Genomic DNA, 16,819 nt, shown 5'->3' on the forward strand with positions numbered 1-16,819 from the left:
GGCCCCGGCCCACCCGTCCACCCCCGGCTCGGCCCCCTGCCAGCTCGGGCTGCAGCCAGGCCTTCCCTTCCCGCTGCCTGGCAGGGCGGGCCTGGCCCTGCGCCAGCCACAGCACGTGGAGCCACCGCGCCAATCCTCTCACGGAGAGCCCGGCCTGTTACCTAACTTTGCAAAGGCAAGTTCTCCCCCAGACCGGGAGCCATAACCAGGGCCTGACAGGTGAGAACAGGGAGAATGTTCCACGCCCACGGCAAGCGTGCACTGCACACTCAGGCACACTCGGCCGAGGGGACCTGGTGGCCCAGTGCAGCAGAGGGCAGGGCAGGCCGTGGAAATCAGTGTGGGCCGGGACCTGAGACCTGGCACCCCAGGCAGCTCCGCACAAAGGACATACTTTGTGTTGGCGCACACTAGCACAGGAAGGCGCCTCATGCATTCACCCGCAGCTTGTGAGCCTGGAGGGGTGGTTGGCCTGTTTCGAAGCCGATACCTATATGTGAGGCACGTGTGTCCTGCAAGCAGGTTTGCATGTGGTGTGGGTAAGTGGGGATTTGCACCATCTGCAGAGTCTGAAGCCTGCTCTCCTAAAAGAAGTGAGAAAACCTGCAGCCTGGGATTCCTTTGGTCTTCTGGGGAGGGGAAGAGCGGCAGGGGCCCAGCAGACCAGCCCTGGGTGGGCAGGCAGAGCAGGCACCCCTGAAAGGGAGCAGCTCTGCAAACCTGGCTTAGACTCGTCTTGGGTGATGTCCTGCTTCCCAGCCCATCCGGCAGACCTCGGTGGCAATTGGCTGTTTGCTCTCTGGCCCTCTCTCTAGGACATTGGCCTCTGTGGTCCCCAGGCCACCTGAATGTGTGGTCAAAGCCAAGGTTCTGTATGTCCGCCTCCACCGAAGACCGACATCAGACTTGGCTGGCGGGGTGGGGGTAGGGGGCTGGTGTCAGGCTCTCGATTCTGCCACACACTGATGTGGGATCTTGAACAAGCCACACGGCTCCTCTGGATCTCAGTTCCCAAACTCCTCAGTGTTGTGACCTCTGAAGTTCCCTTCAGCTCTGGTTCCATGTCTCTGACGCTCCAAATTGGATGCAATAATCATTTGGTTCCCTGCATGTGGATGATTTCTAGGCAGTTCTTCACTGCTTTCCAAAACTCTATTTTGCACAGAAGCAAAAGTTCTCCAGGAATCTCTCTGGCCTCTCCCCTCCCCAACAGCCCTCTGCCTGTCCTCTAATTACCCTCCCTTCTTCCCTAATAGCCCTCCCCAAACTATGCCCTTTCCCCCAGTTAATTACAAATTAATTTTAAGTTTTGAATACAAAAAACATTATATGGTGCAAAGCTCAACCCTCTTGATTTCTTTTTTTTTTAGATTTTATTTTATTTATTTGAGGGAGAGAGAGCGAGAGAGCATAAGAGGGGGTAGGGTCAGAGGGAGAAGCATATTCCCCCCTGAACAGGAAGCCCAATGTGGGACTCGATCCTGGGACTCCGGGATCATGACCCGAGCCGAAGGCAGTCGCCCAACCCACTGAGCCACGCAGGGGCCCAGCACTTTTGGTTTCTCTTCCTGTCCTTCCTCCCCATTCCTCTTCCTCAGAAACAAATTTAGTTTCTTATTTATCCTTCTAGTGCCCTTTGGTTCTGAGACACCGGGCGGTGAGGGTGAGGTGGGCCTGGTGTGCTGGCGGCCTCAAACTGAGCTGGGATTTGCAGGCTGGGGCTGACTGAACCACTCCTTGGCCCAAGAACCCCCTCACGTGCTAGACCGGCTTACCACAAAGGTGGAGTGGGTAGGTGTCCACAGAGCGCGACTCCAGAGGCAACGGGAAATGCCCTACATGTCTCAAAAACACCCACCTGCCGAATGACATTTCATCCTTGGAGACCCATTCCTGTGAACTCTCTGCAGCACATTTTCTTTTCTTTTCTTTTTTTTTAATTTTATTTATTTGAGAGAATGAAGGAGCGAGAGAGAGAGCATGAGCAGGGGGAGGAGGAGAGGGAGGGAGAAGCGGACTCTCCATTGATCAGGGAGCCGATGCGGGGCTCGATCCCAGGACCCCGGGATCATGACCTGAGCCGAAGGCAGACGCTTCACCGACTGAGCCACCCAGGCGCCCCTCTTCATACATTGGTACACTGAACCCTTTCAATGTACAAATGTACTAAGCATCCAAGACTGAATGAGCGCCTACTGCATACCCGACACCAGCCTAGACCTTGTGAGGGATTCAAAGTTAAGTAACAAACCCAGCCAGGCAGGTCCCTACCCTTAGGGGATTTTCATGCCACTGCAAGTCAGTCCACGTGGCACCCTTCCCCTTCCCCGCACCCGGGGTGTCCAGTTGGCAGTGTCACCTATGGTCACACAGGGGCCACATCAGCGGGTTGTTGGGTCAAGCTGCTGGAGAGGGGAGAGATAGGGAGGGGAGGCTGCAGAGAAACCTGGAGACCTTTGGAAAGGGCCTCAAGGCGGCGCTGTTGGGACTGCCTGCACTTCTTGGGTTTCCAGGCTCAGAGGTCTGACACCTGCTGTAGGTGGCTCCCCCATAGGGGGTATATGTGGACGCAGTTTCTGGCAGAGCCCTCGAGGGCTTTCTCGAGAGAGGTGCAGAGCTTCCCCCCACCCACCTGCAGGTCCCCTTAGCAGCAGCTTCCCCCAGAGGCAGGGAAGAGGAGCCTGCTGGGGCTCCATGGTGGTGGTGGGGGGGGGGGGCTCAACTGCAGCCCTTACCCACAGGAGCGAACACCAGAAATGGGCATGTGCTCAGGAACCGGAGGCTGCTCAAACCAGTCCTGGCCCCTTGATGGATGAAGTGTCAGCCACTGATCGTAAATACATAGCTTACATCGGGGCTTGGAGACGCACATGCGAAATACAACAGAGAGAAAAAGAAAGATGCAGGACAGTAAGGGCACATCGATGACAGTGATCCAGCAATCTTTCTAAGTCTATTCCAGTTTCGCCTCCTCCAGGAAGCCCTCCCTGGATCTGGCACCTGGAGTACCTCCCACCACTGTGCCTGTCCGACCTTCCTACACTCTCCCATGTAGGGTCTGGCAGACTGCGGGGTCAAGGGAAGCCACGTTTCTTCAGTAACCGTGTTCCCAGGACCTGAGATGGAGTGTGTGCTCAGTGACTGTTTAGCAACTTGAGCTAAAGGAGGACCAGAAGAGAATTTAAGAATTTCGCCCACCAGGTCCATTGAGGTCCTGCTTATCTTACTTTCTTTCATTTTTTCTGAGTTCAAGGGAGGTCCGGATGCAGGTTCCTGATCTCTCCAGCCTGAGGACGGGTCTGCATTTTTCCTTTGGGAGTGGTACCTTGCCATGCCGCTTTGGTTTTTCACAGTGTTGCCAGGGGTGCCAAGAACCCCAGAACATCAGTGCTGAAGGGACCTTTGCCAATCACTCAGTTCCCAGTGGTTCTTGTTTTACTGTGTCCTTTCTGACGGTCCTTGGAACCTCTGCTGAACGTCTATAAGATGTGGACATCAAACGTGTGGGGTTGTTGTAGAGAACAGACACGCTGTATCCACTGCCTGGTACACAGAAGGTGCTCAGTCAAGTTGGCCGTTTCTCTTGCTCATCTGGTCATTTATCAAGCACCTGAGCCCCTATGCATATCTGGCCCAAATGACTCTGTCCTTGGAGAATTCACAGGCCTTGGACCCCTGTTCCTAAAAGCGGCCTGGTGGGAGCTGGTTCTTGAACACGGATAGCCCCACCCATCAGGATTCCCCATCACCTGCAACATGCACGATGCAAGAGATTCGGAAAAGCACCTCTAACCCCAGCAGATACGGGCTTCCCCGATCGAGAATCCCCAATCTAATATGCTCTCTCCTTTAAAAGATGAGAAATCTGGGCCCAGAGGAGTCCAGGAGTGTAGTCAGAATCCTATACCAAAGCATGGCATGACCCCTTACTTTTCTGGAAAAGCCACACCCAGCAAGGGCACAGAGCCAGCCCTCTGGAACTCAAGACGGTGCCCTTGATCGAGGCAGGGAGGGGTGGCTGCCTCTGGATGGCCCCATGCAGAGGGCTGGGAGCAGGCAGGCGGCAGCAGGGTGAAGGGTGCTGCTGGGCCCACTTGTACACAGTACAGCTTGTCCCCGCCAGCCGAGGTGCTGCCTGAGCTGGGGTCAGCTGGGCTGCCCTGTTTACACAGGGACACAGACCTTCCACCCCTCACCCCTCGGAATGTTCGCCTTTAGGCCTGCCCAGCGCCAGGCAGCTCTGCGCCCCAGGTATGGAGCAGCCCAGGCCCCCAGGCACAAGTGCCAGGCAGGGAGGAACGGGAGCGACACCTTGGGGAAAGAGGTCAAAGTGCACACGTTTATTTTCTAGAACAAAGGCTAAAAGAATCAAGTTTCTTTCATTTTATTTTAAGAAGGACAAAAATTGTTATTAAAACATCTACATTATTATCAAGATACTAGACCTTATGAATATTTAATATTAAAGTGTGGTATTCTTAAATTTTTAATACACAGACATTTTAAAAGGACCATTAAACGGATTACTGCCCAGCTGAGAAATGCAGCATCCCTCTTTCCCCTACCCCAAAGGGACACTCACATCAGGGGGCACCTGCCCCCGCCGTGTTCGAAGCCTAGTCTCTGCCTGCTGGCAGGGGGCACGGGCCCCTGATCCAACTCTCCAAGCCTCCCAGTCGGGGTCATGACTGAAGTAATCACGCTCATCGTTCAAAGTGGACTCCTGTACCCCCACCCCCTGCCTCTTGCTCTCTGCCCAACCCTGTGGGCGATCCAGCTCTGGCCAGGCCAGGGAGCCCCAGATCCCAACGGCCCCTGGATGGATAACAAGTTGAAGAAGAAAAATCTGGACTCTAATCCTATTCTTCTGGGGGGGGGGGGAGACAAACACCAATCATTTCCTTTCCGGGAGCACCACTGCTCCCAGTGAGGCCGAAGTGCTCTGGAAACTGGGCCCAGGCAGGGCCGCTCCCGCCCCTACTGCCAAACCCCCTCCAACCCACAGCTCCAAGTCCCTGTATCTGAAAAATCCCTCTTAATTACACCAGGATGGCTGCATTTTCTGGCCAAATTCTTTATCTTTAGCCCTCATTAGAAATGATTCCTTGGATACCACACACATATATAATATTATATAGAGCGATATATTTAATACCTGTGTATATATGCATCACGGGGGCGACATATATACACACTAAAAACGAGGCTGGTGACGACAGACCGCAACACCACGGATCAGGGAAAACAAGTGTCATCCACGTTCACAGCCACGGCCCCCACCTTGGGTGTGGTCTCTCCTCCCCTCCAGTCATGCCGCGGGCACCAGGTGCCAGCCTGCTGGGGGAGGGGCAGGGGGAGGAAAGGGTGCATGCCACGATTACTGGGGAAGGCTGGGCAGTGACGGCAGGAGGAACAGGGTTCTCTGCGCCCGGGGTGCCCAGAATCTCATCATCGCTCGCTATCGATCCTTGCTTGAGGAGAAATGAGGGGGGATTCCATTCTCTCTGTCTCACCCCCACCCCTGACTCCAGCTGTGGTCCCCGGTTCCTTCCGGGGGGGCCCCACTCCTGTGCCAACCACGTGGGACATTCTGGAATGTCTCGGGAACCAGGGGAGGCGGGGTCTGCCCACAGGGGGTGGGACGGAGAGAAGGGGGTGCACGCAGACAGGTCAGACGAGAGGGATGGGGCAGGGCTTGGTGGCTGGGGGCAGGTGCTGGGGGTCGGCTGAGGTCCCAGGCAGCTGGTAGGGCCGGGAATCAGGGAAGGTTAGGACAGACAGGGGCAACTGTACGTCTGGGTCGGGGGAGAAGGGGGAGAGGGCCGTGCTGGGTCCGATCCTGGAGTGGCCCCTGGGGCCCAGGGTCATCTCCCTCCCCTCCGCATTCCCTGACTCCCACCCTTCCCCTTCCTTCCAGTTCATCCTACAGAAGCTGAGCCCAGGGGCGCCCTGCCCATCACCACCACCCCCAGTGGGCGTGGGAAGTAACATGCCGCTACACTCCCTGCAACCATCCTCGGGAGGGGACAGCCCCGCTACAGGGTGCCGACGTGAGCCTGAGCCTCCCTTCCTCAGCCCACAGGGGGCACGGCCTGGGACCCCAATGCCACACCGATTCAGAGACTGTCCTATTCCTGCCAAGAGCCCGGAGGCTCCAGCAGACAACTGGCCCTTAGCCGTTTGACTGGTTTGCCTCCTGGCCCTACCTTGTGCCTTGGGCTGGAGACCCTGGCAGATCACCCATCCCTTCCAGGCCTTAGTCTCCCTCTCTGTAATAAGGGCGTCTGGGCTGAGTCCTCTCCAAGGACTCTGAGCACCTACAGTCTACATTCGGTGGCCCACAGGGAAGAGGGCTAGGCCGCTGGCCTGACTGGAGAGGCTCCAGAGATCATCTAGCCCAGCCCCTCCCACTCTTCCACCCGGAGGGGAAACTGAGGCCCCAGAGGGCAAGCGACCAGGAGTGTGTTCCCAGCTCCATCCTGGGGCTGTGTTTTAAAGCTAATTGGGGCCTCCAGCCCTCTGTTATGTCCTGACCTGCCCCCTGGGGGAGGTGGGGGCGGGGTGAGGGTGGGGCAGGGAGGACCCTCCCGCTGCAGATTCAAGTGGGGACCCCAGGCTCCCCAGCCCTGAGCTTTGGGCCCCCTTTAGGACCAGACGGAAGTTAAAGCTGTAGGCTGAAGCCGGAGGGGTTGGCCAGGCCCCTCCCTCCCCAACCAGGAGAGCCGGGGGTGGGGTGGGGTGGGGGGTAGTAGCTGCCCGGGGTTCCAGCAAGATGAGGATCCTGGGACCGCTTCGGGCTGCAGCACGTGGCACCTGGGTATGCACACAGGTGGTGGGCGCAGAGAGGACGGGTGGGGCCCCAGGGGGCCGGGGGCTGCCTGAGGAGGGCGGCCCCCCACCCCCAGCCCCTGGCCTGCCCTGGCCCTCCTATCAGGCCCCCTGTCCCCACCCCTGCCCCCTAACCCAAGGACTTCACCCGAGGCCCAGAGCTGGCCCTACTCCCCGGTGACAGCGGCGGCCACAGGGGCTTCCGGGGCGGCACCAGCGGTGTTCCCATCCTCTTGCAGCAGGAAGTTGTATTTGCCAAAGTCGTCGTCCCGTGGGCACAGAAGCATATCCTTGCGGGCCTTGGCCAGCTTCTGCTTCAGCACCTCGCGCCGGTCCAGCCACTCGGTGAGCTCCTCCTGCCCGTGAGCGCAGCGGCACTTGTCCCCATCTGGGCAGGCCTTGCCCTTCTGGAGCCTGTGGGCAGCAGGAGGCTCACTGCCCAAGCCCCACGCCCTTTCCACCATGGGCTGCGGACCTTGGGCCGGCTGCTTAACCTCCCCCAAGACAAGCCTCTCCCTGGGCAGCCTCGGTCCTGGTGAAAGGGGGCCCGTCCCAGCCTCCTCTAGGATCTGCCCCAGGGCTGCCAGTGGGTCCGCAGTTCTGAGCCCGCCCGCCCCCAGGCTCCTGGCATCCAGAAGCAGCTGCTTTAGGACAACCCCCACCCCCATCCCCGCATGTTATCTCCGGGCCAAAGGGGAGCCAGGGCTGGCCACAGGCTCATCTCAGGCCCACCCCGCTGCCCGCCGAGCCCGCCCCACGGCCCTGGCCGGCCCGGGAGCACCTGTCGCAGAGCCGGAACTCGCCCATGGGGAAGCGGTAGGCCCAGCCACTGGCATCGCTGTCAGACGTGAAGACCTTCTCCTTGTGCTTCTCGGACTGGATGTGCTGCTGCCACTGCTTCTTGCTGTTGCTGTTTTTGCCGCAGAGCCAGCAGTGGTAGCCCATCTGGGGGCAGAGCCGCCATGGGTGCCCAGTCCGCGCACCTCGGCCCCCACCGTTCCCCGGGGAGGCCGGGCCCTCCGCACGCCCTCCCAGATCAGCCTCACACCCGGGCCCGAGCGTGTGCGAGGCCGTTACCATGATGTCGGCGTAGTCCGTGGGCATCTGGATCTGCTTCTCCCCTTCCCGAGAACTGATTGGGGTCCCTTCCCCTGGCTTCCCTGGGTTGTGTTTCTTCAGCCACATGTCATAGGTCTGCTGCATATCCAGGACTGGTGGAGAGGAGAGGACAGGGTGCTCGGTGGGAGGGGATCCTCCCTCCGTCCTGCCCCCTGCCCCCCGCCCCCGGACATGGGAGCTGGGGCCACCCCAGGCCTTGCTGTCGGGTCAACGACAGAAGACGCTGAGAGGGTACCGTCTGGGGTGGCAAAGGGAGAGCGAGCAGGTGCTCTTGGGCCTTCTAATGGTGGGGGCGCTGTCTGGCAGTGCGGGGGTGCTGGGCCACTCTTGCACTCACTCTTGTTCTCCTTCATGAACGTCCACATGTCCCTCTCCTCCGGGCTGTGTGCGAAGGAGCAGTTCCCCACGTACTGGCACTTGCGGCCATTCTGCGCATGGATGCAGAGCTGCAGGGTGGGTGTGGGGAGAGCCAGCTGAGTCCCACTGGAGATTGTCATGGCCCCAGCCGGCAGGCAAGCCCTCCTAGGGCCCCTCAGCCCTCACATCTGAGCTCCCACCGCCACCCTGCACCCCAATCCCGGCGCTCACATCGTATTGCTGTGGGAAATTGCGAATGGAAGGCAGGGGCCTCACGGACACCCATTTCCTCTTGGCCTTTGACATCACCAGAAGGACCCGCCGCTCCTTGGTCCAGCTGTAGGACAGAGGGGGGTTTGTTGGGGAGAGGCATGGGGAAGAGGCCCGGCCTCCTTACTCGTGTGGCTGGGGTGTGGGCCCCACCCGCCCATCCCCCCACCCCCGCCTGGCGCCTGGCTCACCAGTGCCGGGCCTTGGCGCTGCAGTACTTGAGGTCTTTGTCAGGCTCTACCACTTGCCCGTTCCTCCAGCACTGGCCACACACAAACTTCATCTGCAGGTCGAAGGTGCTGGGCCCATGTGTCCGAGGGGCGCCCTGTTGGGGAAAGGGGCTGGTGAATCCAAACGCATCAGGGCTGAGGCCTGGGGTCTGTCACACAGGTGGCCCCTCCAGGAGTGTGAGGGCCCACCCAGAGCCTCAGAAAGAGCCAGCCCATTACCACTTGCCAGAGGGAAGTAACCTCCCCACGCTAGGCCCCCCAGCCTCTCAGTGTGGGAGCCAGGCCTGGGAGGGGGCCCTGATTCCCGATCGACTACTCTCTGCCTTGTCTGGCGAGTCCCCACGGGTCTGCTCTTTGGAACTGCTACCATTTCCCTGAGCATGGCATGCTTTTGCATATGCTGTCCCTCTGCCTGGAATGCCCTTCCTCTATACTTCGTCAGGCTGATTCTGGAAACTTTCAAGACTCAGCTCGAGCATCACCTCCTTTAGGAACCCTTCCCTGGAGCTCTCCTAAGTGGTAGCTGCCCATCCTAGGAGCTCCCATAGTACCTGAACTCCGTCATGTTGATCAGCTCAGCTCGTTATGAGGCCTGGGCCTGGTGGACAGCAGGGCCCAGGTGGGAAGCCACTTGCACAGGAGCCTGCCCTGGGGAGTGGCACCGACTTCTGGGCAGCCCTGGATCCCCTAAGGCCCCACCAGGTTCATCCCCCATCCTCTGCTCTAGTCTTTCCTTTGCAGGCAGGAGGGCTTGCTCTCCTCACCCCTGGGATGGGGTGGAGGGTGAAAGGTGGGAAAAATACCCATGCAACCTTGTTTTCTGCCACTTTCATGACCCTCACCCAGTTATGCTGGCTAACCTACTGACTCTCCTGTTACCTAGAGCCTCCCTGTCCTCCCTGGAGCCTCAGATGTGGGGGTCACCCCTCCAGGCAGCTCTCTCTCCTCCAGGCTGGAGGAGGGTACATGTCTCCTACCAAGGGAGCACGGTGTGTGCCTGGCACTACCTAGCCCAGGGCCCGTCCTTGAGCAGGAAGGGGTTCTGTCCACATGTGTTCACTGACCCCTGGCCTGGTGCTGGACGACTCGCAGCCTGGCTCGGCCCCAGGATGACCGTCCCCCATGTTACCTCAGGGACAAGGTAAAAGCAGACCTTTGTAACTGGGGCACGGCCTGTGCTAAGAGCGGGCAGGAGGTTCTCCACATCGCTCCTGATTTCCAGGTGTTCCACCAGATTCTCACAGAAGCCCGAGGAGACCCATTTCACAGGTGAGGTAAGTGGAGACAGCTCTAATGAAGAGCCATGCCAGTTCACTGAACTTCCCTTTTCACATCTGTACAGCCTCACCAAGTCCTTGCTGCAGCCCTGGGGGGTGGGGGTGGGGGTGGGGGGTTCATTCCCACTAGACCGATAGAAGCAGAGGCTCAGAGAGGTTACTTATCCAGCCCCGGCTAAGTGGCCCGAGGACAGGAGTCTGGAGAGACCAATGCTCGTCTGTGGGATGGCACAGCTGCGGAGCCGTGGGCACTGAGCCCGAGCAGCTTCTACCCTGGCACCTCACCCTCGGCCTCCCAGTGCTGCCGACCCGCCCTCTGATGGCGAGCAAGCAAGACGCTTCATGCCCTGGTCACAGCCAAGCCTGGCACAGAAGCCCTGTTTCCGAGCCAGGCCCAAGGGTGGCATCTTGGGTGGGCCGGGTGGAGCCCCTGGCAGGAAGAGGGGGTGGAAGCCTGTCGTGGCACCTGGGGACCCTGGGAGCAGCCCTGAGGAGGAAGAAGGGGAGGAGGTGGTGAGGACTCAAGAGTTCTTTTAGAAGGTAACACTGCAGGTCCAACCCAAGCCCCTCACTGCGTTCCAGCTGGGATCCTGGCCAGGAACAAAAAACCAACCACATGGCAGAGAGGGGGGAGAGAGAGGAGGATAGCACAGGAAGGGACAGGGGAGGGAGACAACCAGGAAGGGGGGAGGGAAAGAGAAAGGAGCAGAAAGACAGGCTAGGGAGAGAGAGGGGGAAGTCCCAAGGGGACCAGGCAGCCCTGTGGGACAGCCTGCCCTGCTCCCTGGCTCACTCCCAGCCCCACGCTGGCCTCAGGAGGGGCCAGGGGCCCAGCCTTCTCCCAAAGCGACCAGTGGGTGGTCCTGGCCTGGGGAGGGTGCCACCCCTCACGTGTGGATGGCACAGAGGTCTGACCTCACACTATCTCTTAGGCCTGAGGCACCCCTCTGTCCCCACTGTCAACCCTGGTCTACAACGGTCCCTCCCTCTCCGGGAAGAGGATATGAGGACTGGGGAAGGCACGGGGCCCAGTGCAGAGCAGAGACTCGGCAAGCTGCAGCCTGGTCAGCTTCTGTGACCCTCACGCCCTCCCTGGGAGATGGCAGGCAGGATTATGATCCCCATTTTATGGGGGAGCAATCCTCGGGGGTGGCAGGGATGGGGCCGGGTGGTGCGGGAGCAGAGCGAGCTCTGGACAAGATGTCCGAGAACCAGGCATTTACTCCACTAAGTGTGCCCCTGGCTTAGTCTCAGGCATGTCTGAGACTCAGTTTCCCCATCTGCAAAGGCCACAGTGCCACAGCTCACGTCTTCAGGAGCAGGGTGAGGATTGGGGCGGATGGGAGACGATACGACCAGTGGGAGGGAATACCAGGATATTCACACGGTCCCAAGGACCCTCCCTGGAAGATACTTCATCACAAAGGGAGAAAAACATAACTTCACCGTAGAGAAACCTTTACAGTGTGGGCGCCTCTAACCACGGGATCACCAGTAAAGGGACACCTTGAGATGACGTGCGTCCTGATGAGTGAACGGAGAACATAAGATCACCTCTGCGATTTGAGGAACCATCAGACAATCCCCAATGGATGGGCCTTTCACAAGACAGCTGCTTTTCAAAACCATCAATGTCATGCAAGACAAGACTGGGGGACTGCTCTAGATTAAAAGAGACTAGATAGGGGCGCCTGGGTGGCTTAGTCCATTAAGCGTCTGCCTTCGGCTCGGGTCATGATCCCGGGGTCCTGGGGTCGAGCCCCACATCGGGCTCCCTGCTCCGCGGGGAGCCTGCTTCTCCCTCTGCCTCTGCCCCTTCCCCACCTGTCCTCTCTCTGTCCCTTTCTCTTTCTCAAATAAATAAATAAAATCTTAAAAAAGAAAGAGAGAGAGTAGACAGACACAACAAATGAATGCAGCGTCACCTGGGATTTGGGGATGATTCACAAAATCTAAGTAATAGGACCCCATAATCTGAAAAATTACCCCAAAGTTTGCTCTGTGGTGCTGATAACTGTCCTGTGGTTATTATGTAAGACCGAGTCCTTATTTTTAGGAAAGAGACAGCGAAGTATTCAGGGGTGATATGGCGTCATGTCTACAACTTACTCTCAAATGGTTCAGAAGAAGCTATGTATATAATTGCATATAAATGTCTATGTGTGGACGTCCACACACACACACACACACACACACAGACACACACAGGATGAAGCAAATGTGGAACGTGGTAAAATGGTTACTATCCGGGGAATCCAGAAACAGGTATACACGAATTCTTTGTACTATTCTGACAATTTTCTGGTAAGTCTGAAATTAGGTTCCATTAAAGGGATGGGGAATGGCCCTCGGGGACCTGGTCCCACCCCCAACGCCAATCCAGGGCCTCACCAAGCCGCTGCTGGCCTTCCCTGCATGGGCCTCCATCTGCTGCCAGTACTTCTTGGATTCCTGGACGATGTCTTCGTGGGTCATGCCTGTGGAGGGCGGGACCAGACACAGGCGTCCGTGAAGGAGCTCAGCGAGGACACAGGCAGGGGATCTGCAAGGTGCCACGCAGGCCCAGGGGAAGGAGCCCCATTCCCCAGCCGGGCCCTGCCACAGAAAGACATGGGGAGCAGGGAAAGCTGGGTCCTCTCTGGGTCTCTTTGTTCATCTGCAATTGGGAATGCACGACTTGCTCCAAGCCCTCACAGGGAGTAGGAGAATCAAATGCAGCCAAGAGTGGGGAAATGCAGAAGAAAGGTGTTGGCCCTGCAGCATGGCACGGTGACCCCCCTGCCTCATGCCAGGGTCCCCCCAGCTGCTCAGCACCCTTCCTTAACCCCCACCTCTTTCAGTGGGGTCTCAGGCCTGAATGCTGCTTGGCAGTCCTGGGCCCACTGTTCTTAGGGCTCCGGGCCTGGCCCAGCCTGGCTCACTAGCTCACTGAAGGCCCAATGCTCTTCACTGCAGGTTAGCAAAGGGGCAGAACCTGGTGGCCCAGACCTTCCCAGTCTGACTGCTGACTGTGGAACCCACCCTCTGAGGTACAGCTTGGAGCCTCTCCCATCTCCTCCAGCCCCTTTCCCAGACCGATTCCCTTTTGACCTTGTCCTATGGATACTGTTCTACGTGACCACTTGTCACTGGGGGCTTACTCTGGGCCAGGCACTATGCTTGACACTCATTTTTTTGCTAAGGATTCCCAAATACAGATCACCAGCCCAGACCTCACCTGTGACTTCCAGACTTCCACATCGGGTTGCCTGTTCAACATCTTCACTTGAAGTCCAAGAGGCAGCTCAAACTCCCCACATCCCACAGTGAGCCCTGATGGGATGCCCCCCAAACCTGCTCCTCCTACAGCCTCCCCTTCTGAGAACACAGCAACCCTATACTTCCAGTTACTCTGCTCAAAAACCTTGCAGGTGACCTTGATGCCATCCTTTGTCTCATACTTCATACCTGGTCCATCAACATATCCCCAGAATCTGATCACTCCTTGCACCCCTGCCACTGTCACCCTGGCCTGAGCCACACCTTCTCTGGTCCCCCTCTGTCTGTCCTCACCCCTCTACTCTCCACCCAGTAGCCAGAGTGACTTTTAAAAAACATTGATCAGATCATATACCTCCACCCACTTAATCCCTCCAGACCCTGCACATCATATTTAGAACAGTCCCGACTCTAAGAACGACCTAGAGACTTCTACACAGTCGGGTCCCTACCAACCTCTCAGGCCCTCTTCCCGCCATGCACTAAGCTGCTCTGCTTTCAGGGACAGCGTTTCTGTACCAAGCTTGCTCCTGCCTCAGGGCCTCCAGCCTTGCTCTTCCCTCTGCCAGGCATGCTCGCCCTATCCTTCCTTGCTCAAACGCCACCTCCTCACAGAGGCCCTCCCTGACCATCTTATCCCAAACGCCCCAGCCTGAGTCCCTCCCCAACCTATTGCTCTGCCTTACTTTCCTGTCAGCACTGAGCACGTCTGAAATTACATAACCCTATTTCATCAACTCTAAGAAGACATCGATTGTTAGATGCACCATTATTTTATGTTACATCCCAAACAACGCTGCTAAATTACAGTACGACACGCAGTGGGGGAAACGTGCGTCCTAGAACAGATGGGATGCAGGATTTACTACCTCCTTGTTACACTGTCTGCCTCGTCCTTACTTAAAGATCTCAGATGTTCTTGGAGAGCAAGGACCTCGAGCAGTTCTTGCTCGGGCCCTGACACGCAGCAGGTGTACTCATCACCCCATTAGATGAACGAGTGACCTGACACACAGCAGGTGTACTCATCACCCCATTAGATGAACGAGTGAGTGAGTATCTTTTAATCTCCTCAGCTCTGAGGGGGAGATTATTTTTTTTTTAAGATTTTTAAAATTTATTTTTGAGAGCTAGAGGGAGAGAGAACGAGCAGGGAGGAGGGGCAGAGGGAGAAGCAGACTCCCTGCTGAGCAGGGCCCGGACGGGGGACTGGATCCCCGAACCCTGGGCTCATGACCTGAGCTGAAGGCAGACGCTTAACCGACTGAGCCCCCCAGGCGCCCTGACGGTGGAGATTATGATCACCAATTCACAGGTGGGCAAATGGAGGCTCAGGGAGGGGAAGTGACCCGCTGGGGACCAACCAGGCAGCCCGGCTCTGCCTCCTCTCCCTTCCCACGTGTGTTCCCCTGGCATTGCCTGGCTACGGATAAACCTAGGACCTTTCAAGCCTGGAAGCTCCCTGAGAGCAGAGCCTGTGTCCTTCCTCTGTGAAGTCTCCGCGGGGGCACGGGCTCCTGCAGAGCCCCCCCCCCACCCTGTAACCGCCCCTTCTGAACTCCCTCTGCCACCTGCGAGGGGCTGGCCCAGCTACCCTCAGCCAGTTCCGCACCGCCCCCTCACCTGAGTACTGCTGCAGCAGCCAGACTTTGAGCTCGATGAAGCTGTGGGCGAAGTGGCAGCTGTCTTCCCGTAGGCAGCCGTAACGCACCTCGTGGCGGCACACGTCGAACTGGAAATGCTCCTGGAACTGGCGGATCTTGGAGTACTTGAGGGAGGTGGAGCGGACGATGTGCACCAGGCACCTGGCGGGCAGAGGGCGGGGTGCGCGATGCAGGCGGCAGCCCCCGCGCCCCTCCCCCATCATTCCCGCTGGGGAGGGGCTGCTCTCCCCCCCCCCCCCCCCGCACTGCGCAAGCCTGAGGGGAGGGGCTTCGCCCTGGGTCTTCCTGCCCTATTAAAACGCTTCTAGACAAGGACAGCACAGTAGGCAAGAAGTGGGGGTCGGACACTCAGGTCGTCCCAGCTGTATGCTCCTCCCCTGGCCTCAATCCAGGGCCAGCTTCAAGGGGGCGCTGCCAGCAGGAGGGCACAGATCCCACCTGCTAGGAGGCTGGGAGAAGGGAGTGCCCTGGGCGCGAGAAGGGCAGGTTCCCCAGCTTCACGCTCCAGAGCTGCTCCTGCATCAAGAGAAACAGCAATCGAGCATCTCCTCTGGGACAGCAATTTTATTTTATTATTTTTTGTTGTTGTTCTTTAGTTTGTATTTCATAATCATAAACTTAACTCTGCAGGTTGTGATCTCGGGGTGGTGGGATCGAGCCCTGCGTGGGGCTCCACGCTCAGCGTGGAGTCTGCTTGAGATTCTCTCACCCTCTGTCCTTCCCGCTCATGCTCCCTCCCTCCCTCTCTCTCTCAAATAAATCAATCTTTAAAAAACACAAAACCATAATTCTGCAATCCAGCTAGATTTGGAGGGGACTGAGGAAAATATGGAACCCACAGAACTGCAGGGAGAGCACAAAGATGATAGCATATTTTGAGCCACTGGGGGAAGGGGTGCTCTCCTGAGCTACAGAAGGAATGGTGTGGTGGTTAAGATAAAACACAAGTCAAATATATTAGATTGGTGAGACAGGATTTTAATGATGCTCACAGCAACCCTCGGAGACTGGGATCATCATCAACTTCACAGACAGGGAAAGCAAGGGCCACAGGACATAAAACAGGCATTGACCAGGCTGGGATGTGGACCCAGGTTTGTCTCAGGGCCTGGGCTCTAGCATCCATGTGGGGGCGGAGCCAAGGGCAGTCAGAGGGGCAAAGGTGGGTGCCAGGCCTGACCCAAGCCCTCCCACTCAATGTCATGACAGTGGGGGGCACCAGATGGGAGTCGCAGATGTGGCCTCCCACGTGCCTGTTGAGTGAGTTACTTCCAAGCCTCATCAGTACAACAGAGACTGTAACCCCCCCCCCTTACAGGACTGTGAAGATCGTTAAGATGCCCGAGAGGATGCTTGGAATACAGATCTCAATAAATGCGGTTCCAGTCTTTCCGGTAGATGCTGGATCTGAGCCCTAAATTCTGCCCCTCGCCTTGACACCCTAGGTCCACCCCCCTGGCTTCAGTTGCTCCCCAGGGATCTGAACCACCCCAGCTCTCCCTGCGCCCCCGCTCCCAGGCCCAGGCTGTGGGTCCTACTCACTTGTTGTTGTAAAAGCTGTGCTTGGCAGCCAGGTTGGAGCAGACAGACGGGGAGTCCTTGGTGCCTTTGCTGATGATCCGGGGCTTACTGTCAAAGCAGATCTGCCCAGGGAGGGGACGGGCTGGGACCCAGCATGACCACCCGGGGAGGGGCAGACTGGGTCCCTGCCAGCCCTGCTCTGAGTCAGGGGAGTGCAAAAGGGCACCCCGGGCTCCGTGGCCCCCACTCTCTGGCTCTAGTTCCCAGATAACCTGGGCTGTGGCTCTCTCTGTTC

General features: G+C 57.9%; 1 protein-coding gene across 3 annotated transcripts in view; it reads right to left on the reverse strand.

The window, feature by feature from the left end:
• Positions 1–4,368: 4,368 nt before the first annotated feature.
• Positions 4,369–16,819, reverse strand: part of ZC3H7B (zinc finger CCCH-type containing 7B) — a 56,325-nt gene continuing 43,874 nt past the window's right edge. For all 3 annotated transcript variants that reach the window (XM_025881493.2, XM_025881491.2, XM_025881492.2), the window contains exons 15-23: positions 16,546–16,646; positions 14,963–15,144; positions 12,473–12,558; positions 8,766–8,899; positions 8,536–8,641; positions 8,285–8,393; positions 7,906–8,039; positions 7,610–7,773; positions 4,369–7,242 (exon numbers count right to left, since the gene is read on the reverse strand). In XM_025881493.2, the coding sequence (XP_025737278.1) occupies positions 6,996–7,242; positions 7,610–7,773; positions 7,906–8,039; positions 8,285–8,393; positions 8,536–8,641; positions 8,766–8,899; positions 12,473–12,558; positions 14,963–15,144; positions 16,546–16,646 (1,263 nt within the window). In that variant the 3' untranslated portion in view covers positions 4,369–6,995. The remainder of the gene's footprint in view (positions 7,243–7,609; positions 7,774–7,905; positions 8,040–8,284; positions 8,394–8,535; positions 8,642–8,765; positions 8,900–12,472; positions 12,559–14,962; positions 15,145–16,545; positions 16,647–16,819) is intronic.

Source organism: Callorhinus ursinus, unplaced genomic scaffold (assembly GCF_003265705.2).
Source record: "Callorhinus ursinus isolate GAN/ISIS: 27379988/994484 unplaced genomic scaffold, GSC_fseal_2.0 scaffold48, whole genome shotgun sequence".
NCBI classification, from domain to species: Eukaryota; Metazoa; Chordata; class Mammalia; order Carnivora; family Otariidae; genus Callorhinus; species Callorhinus ursinus.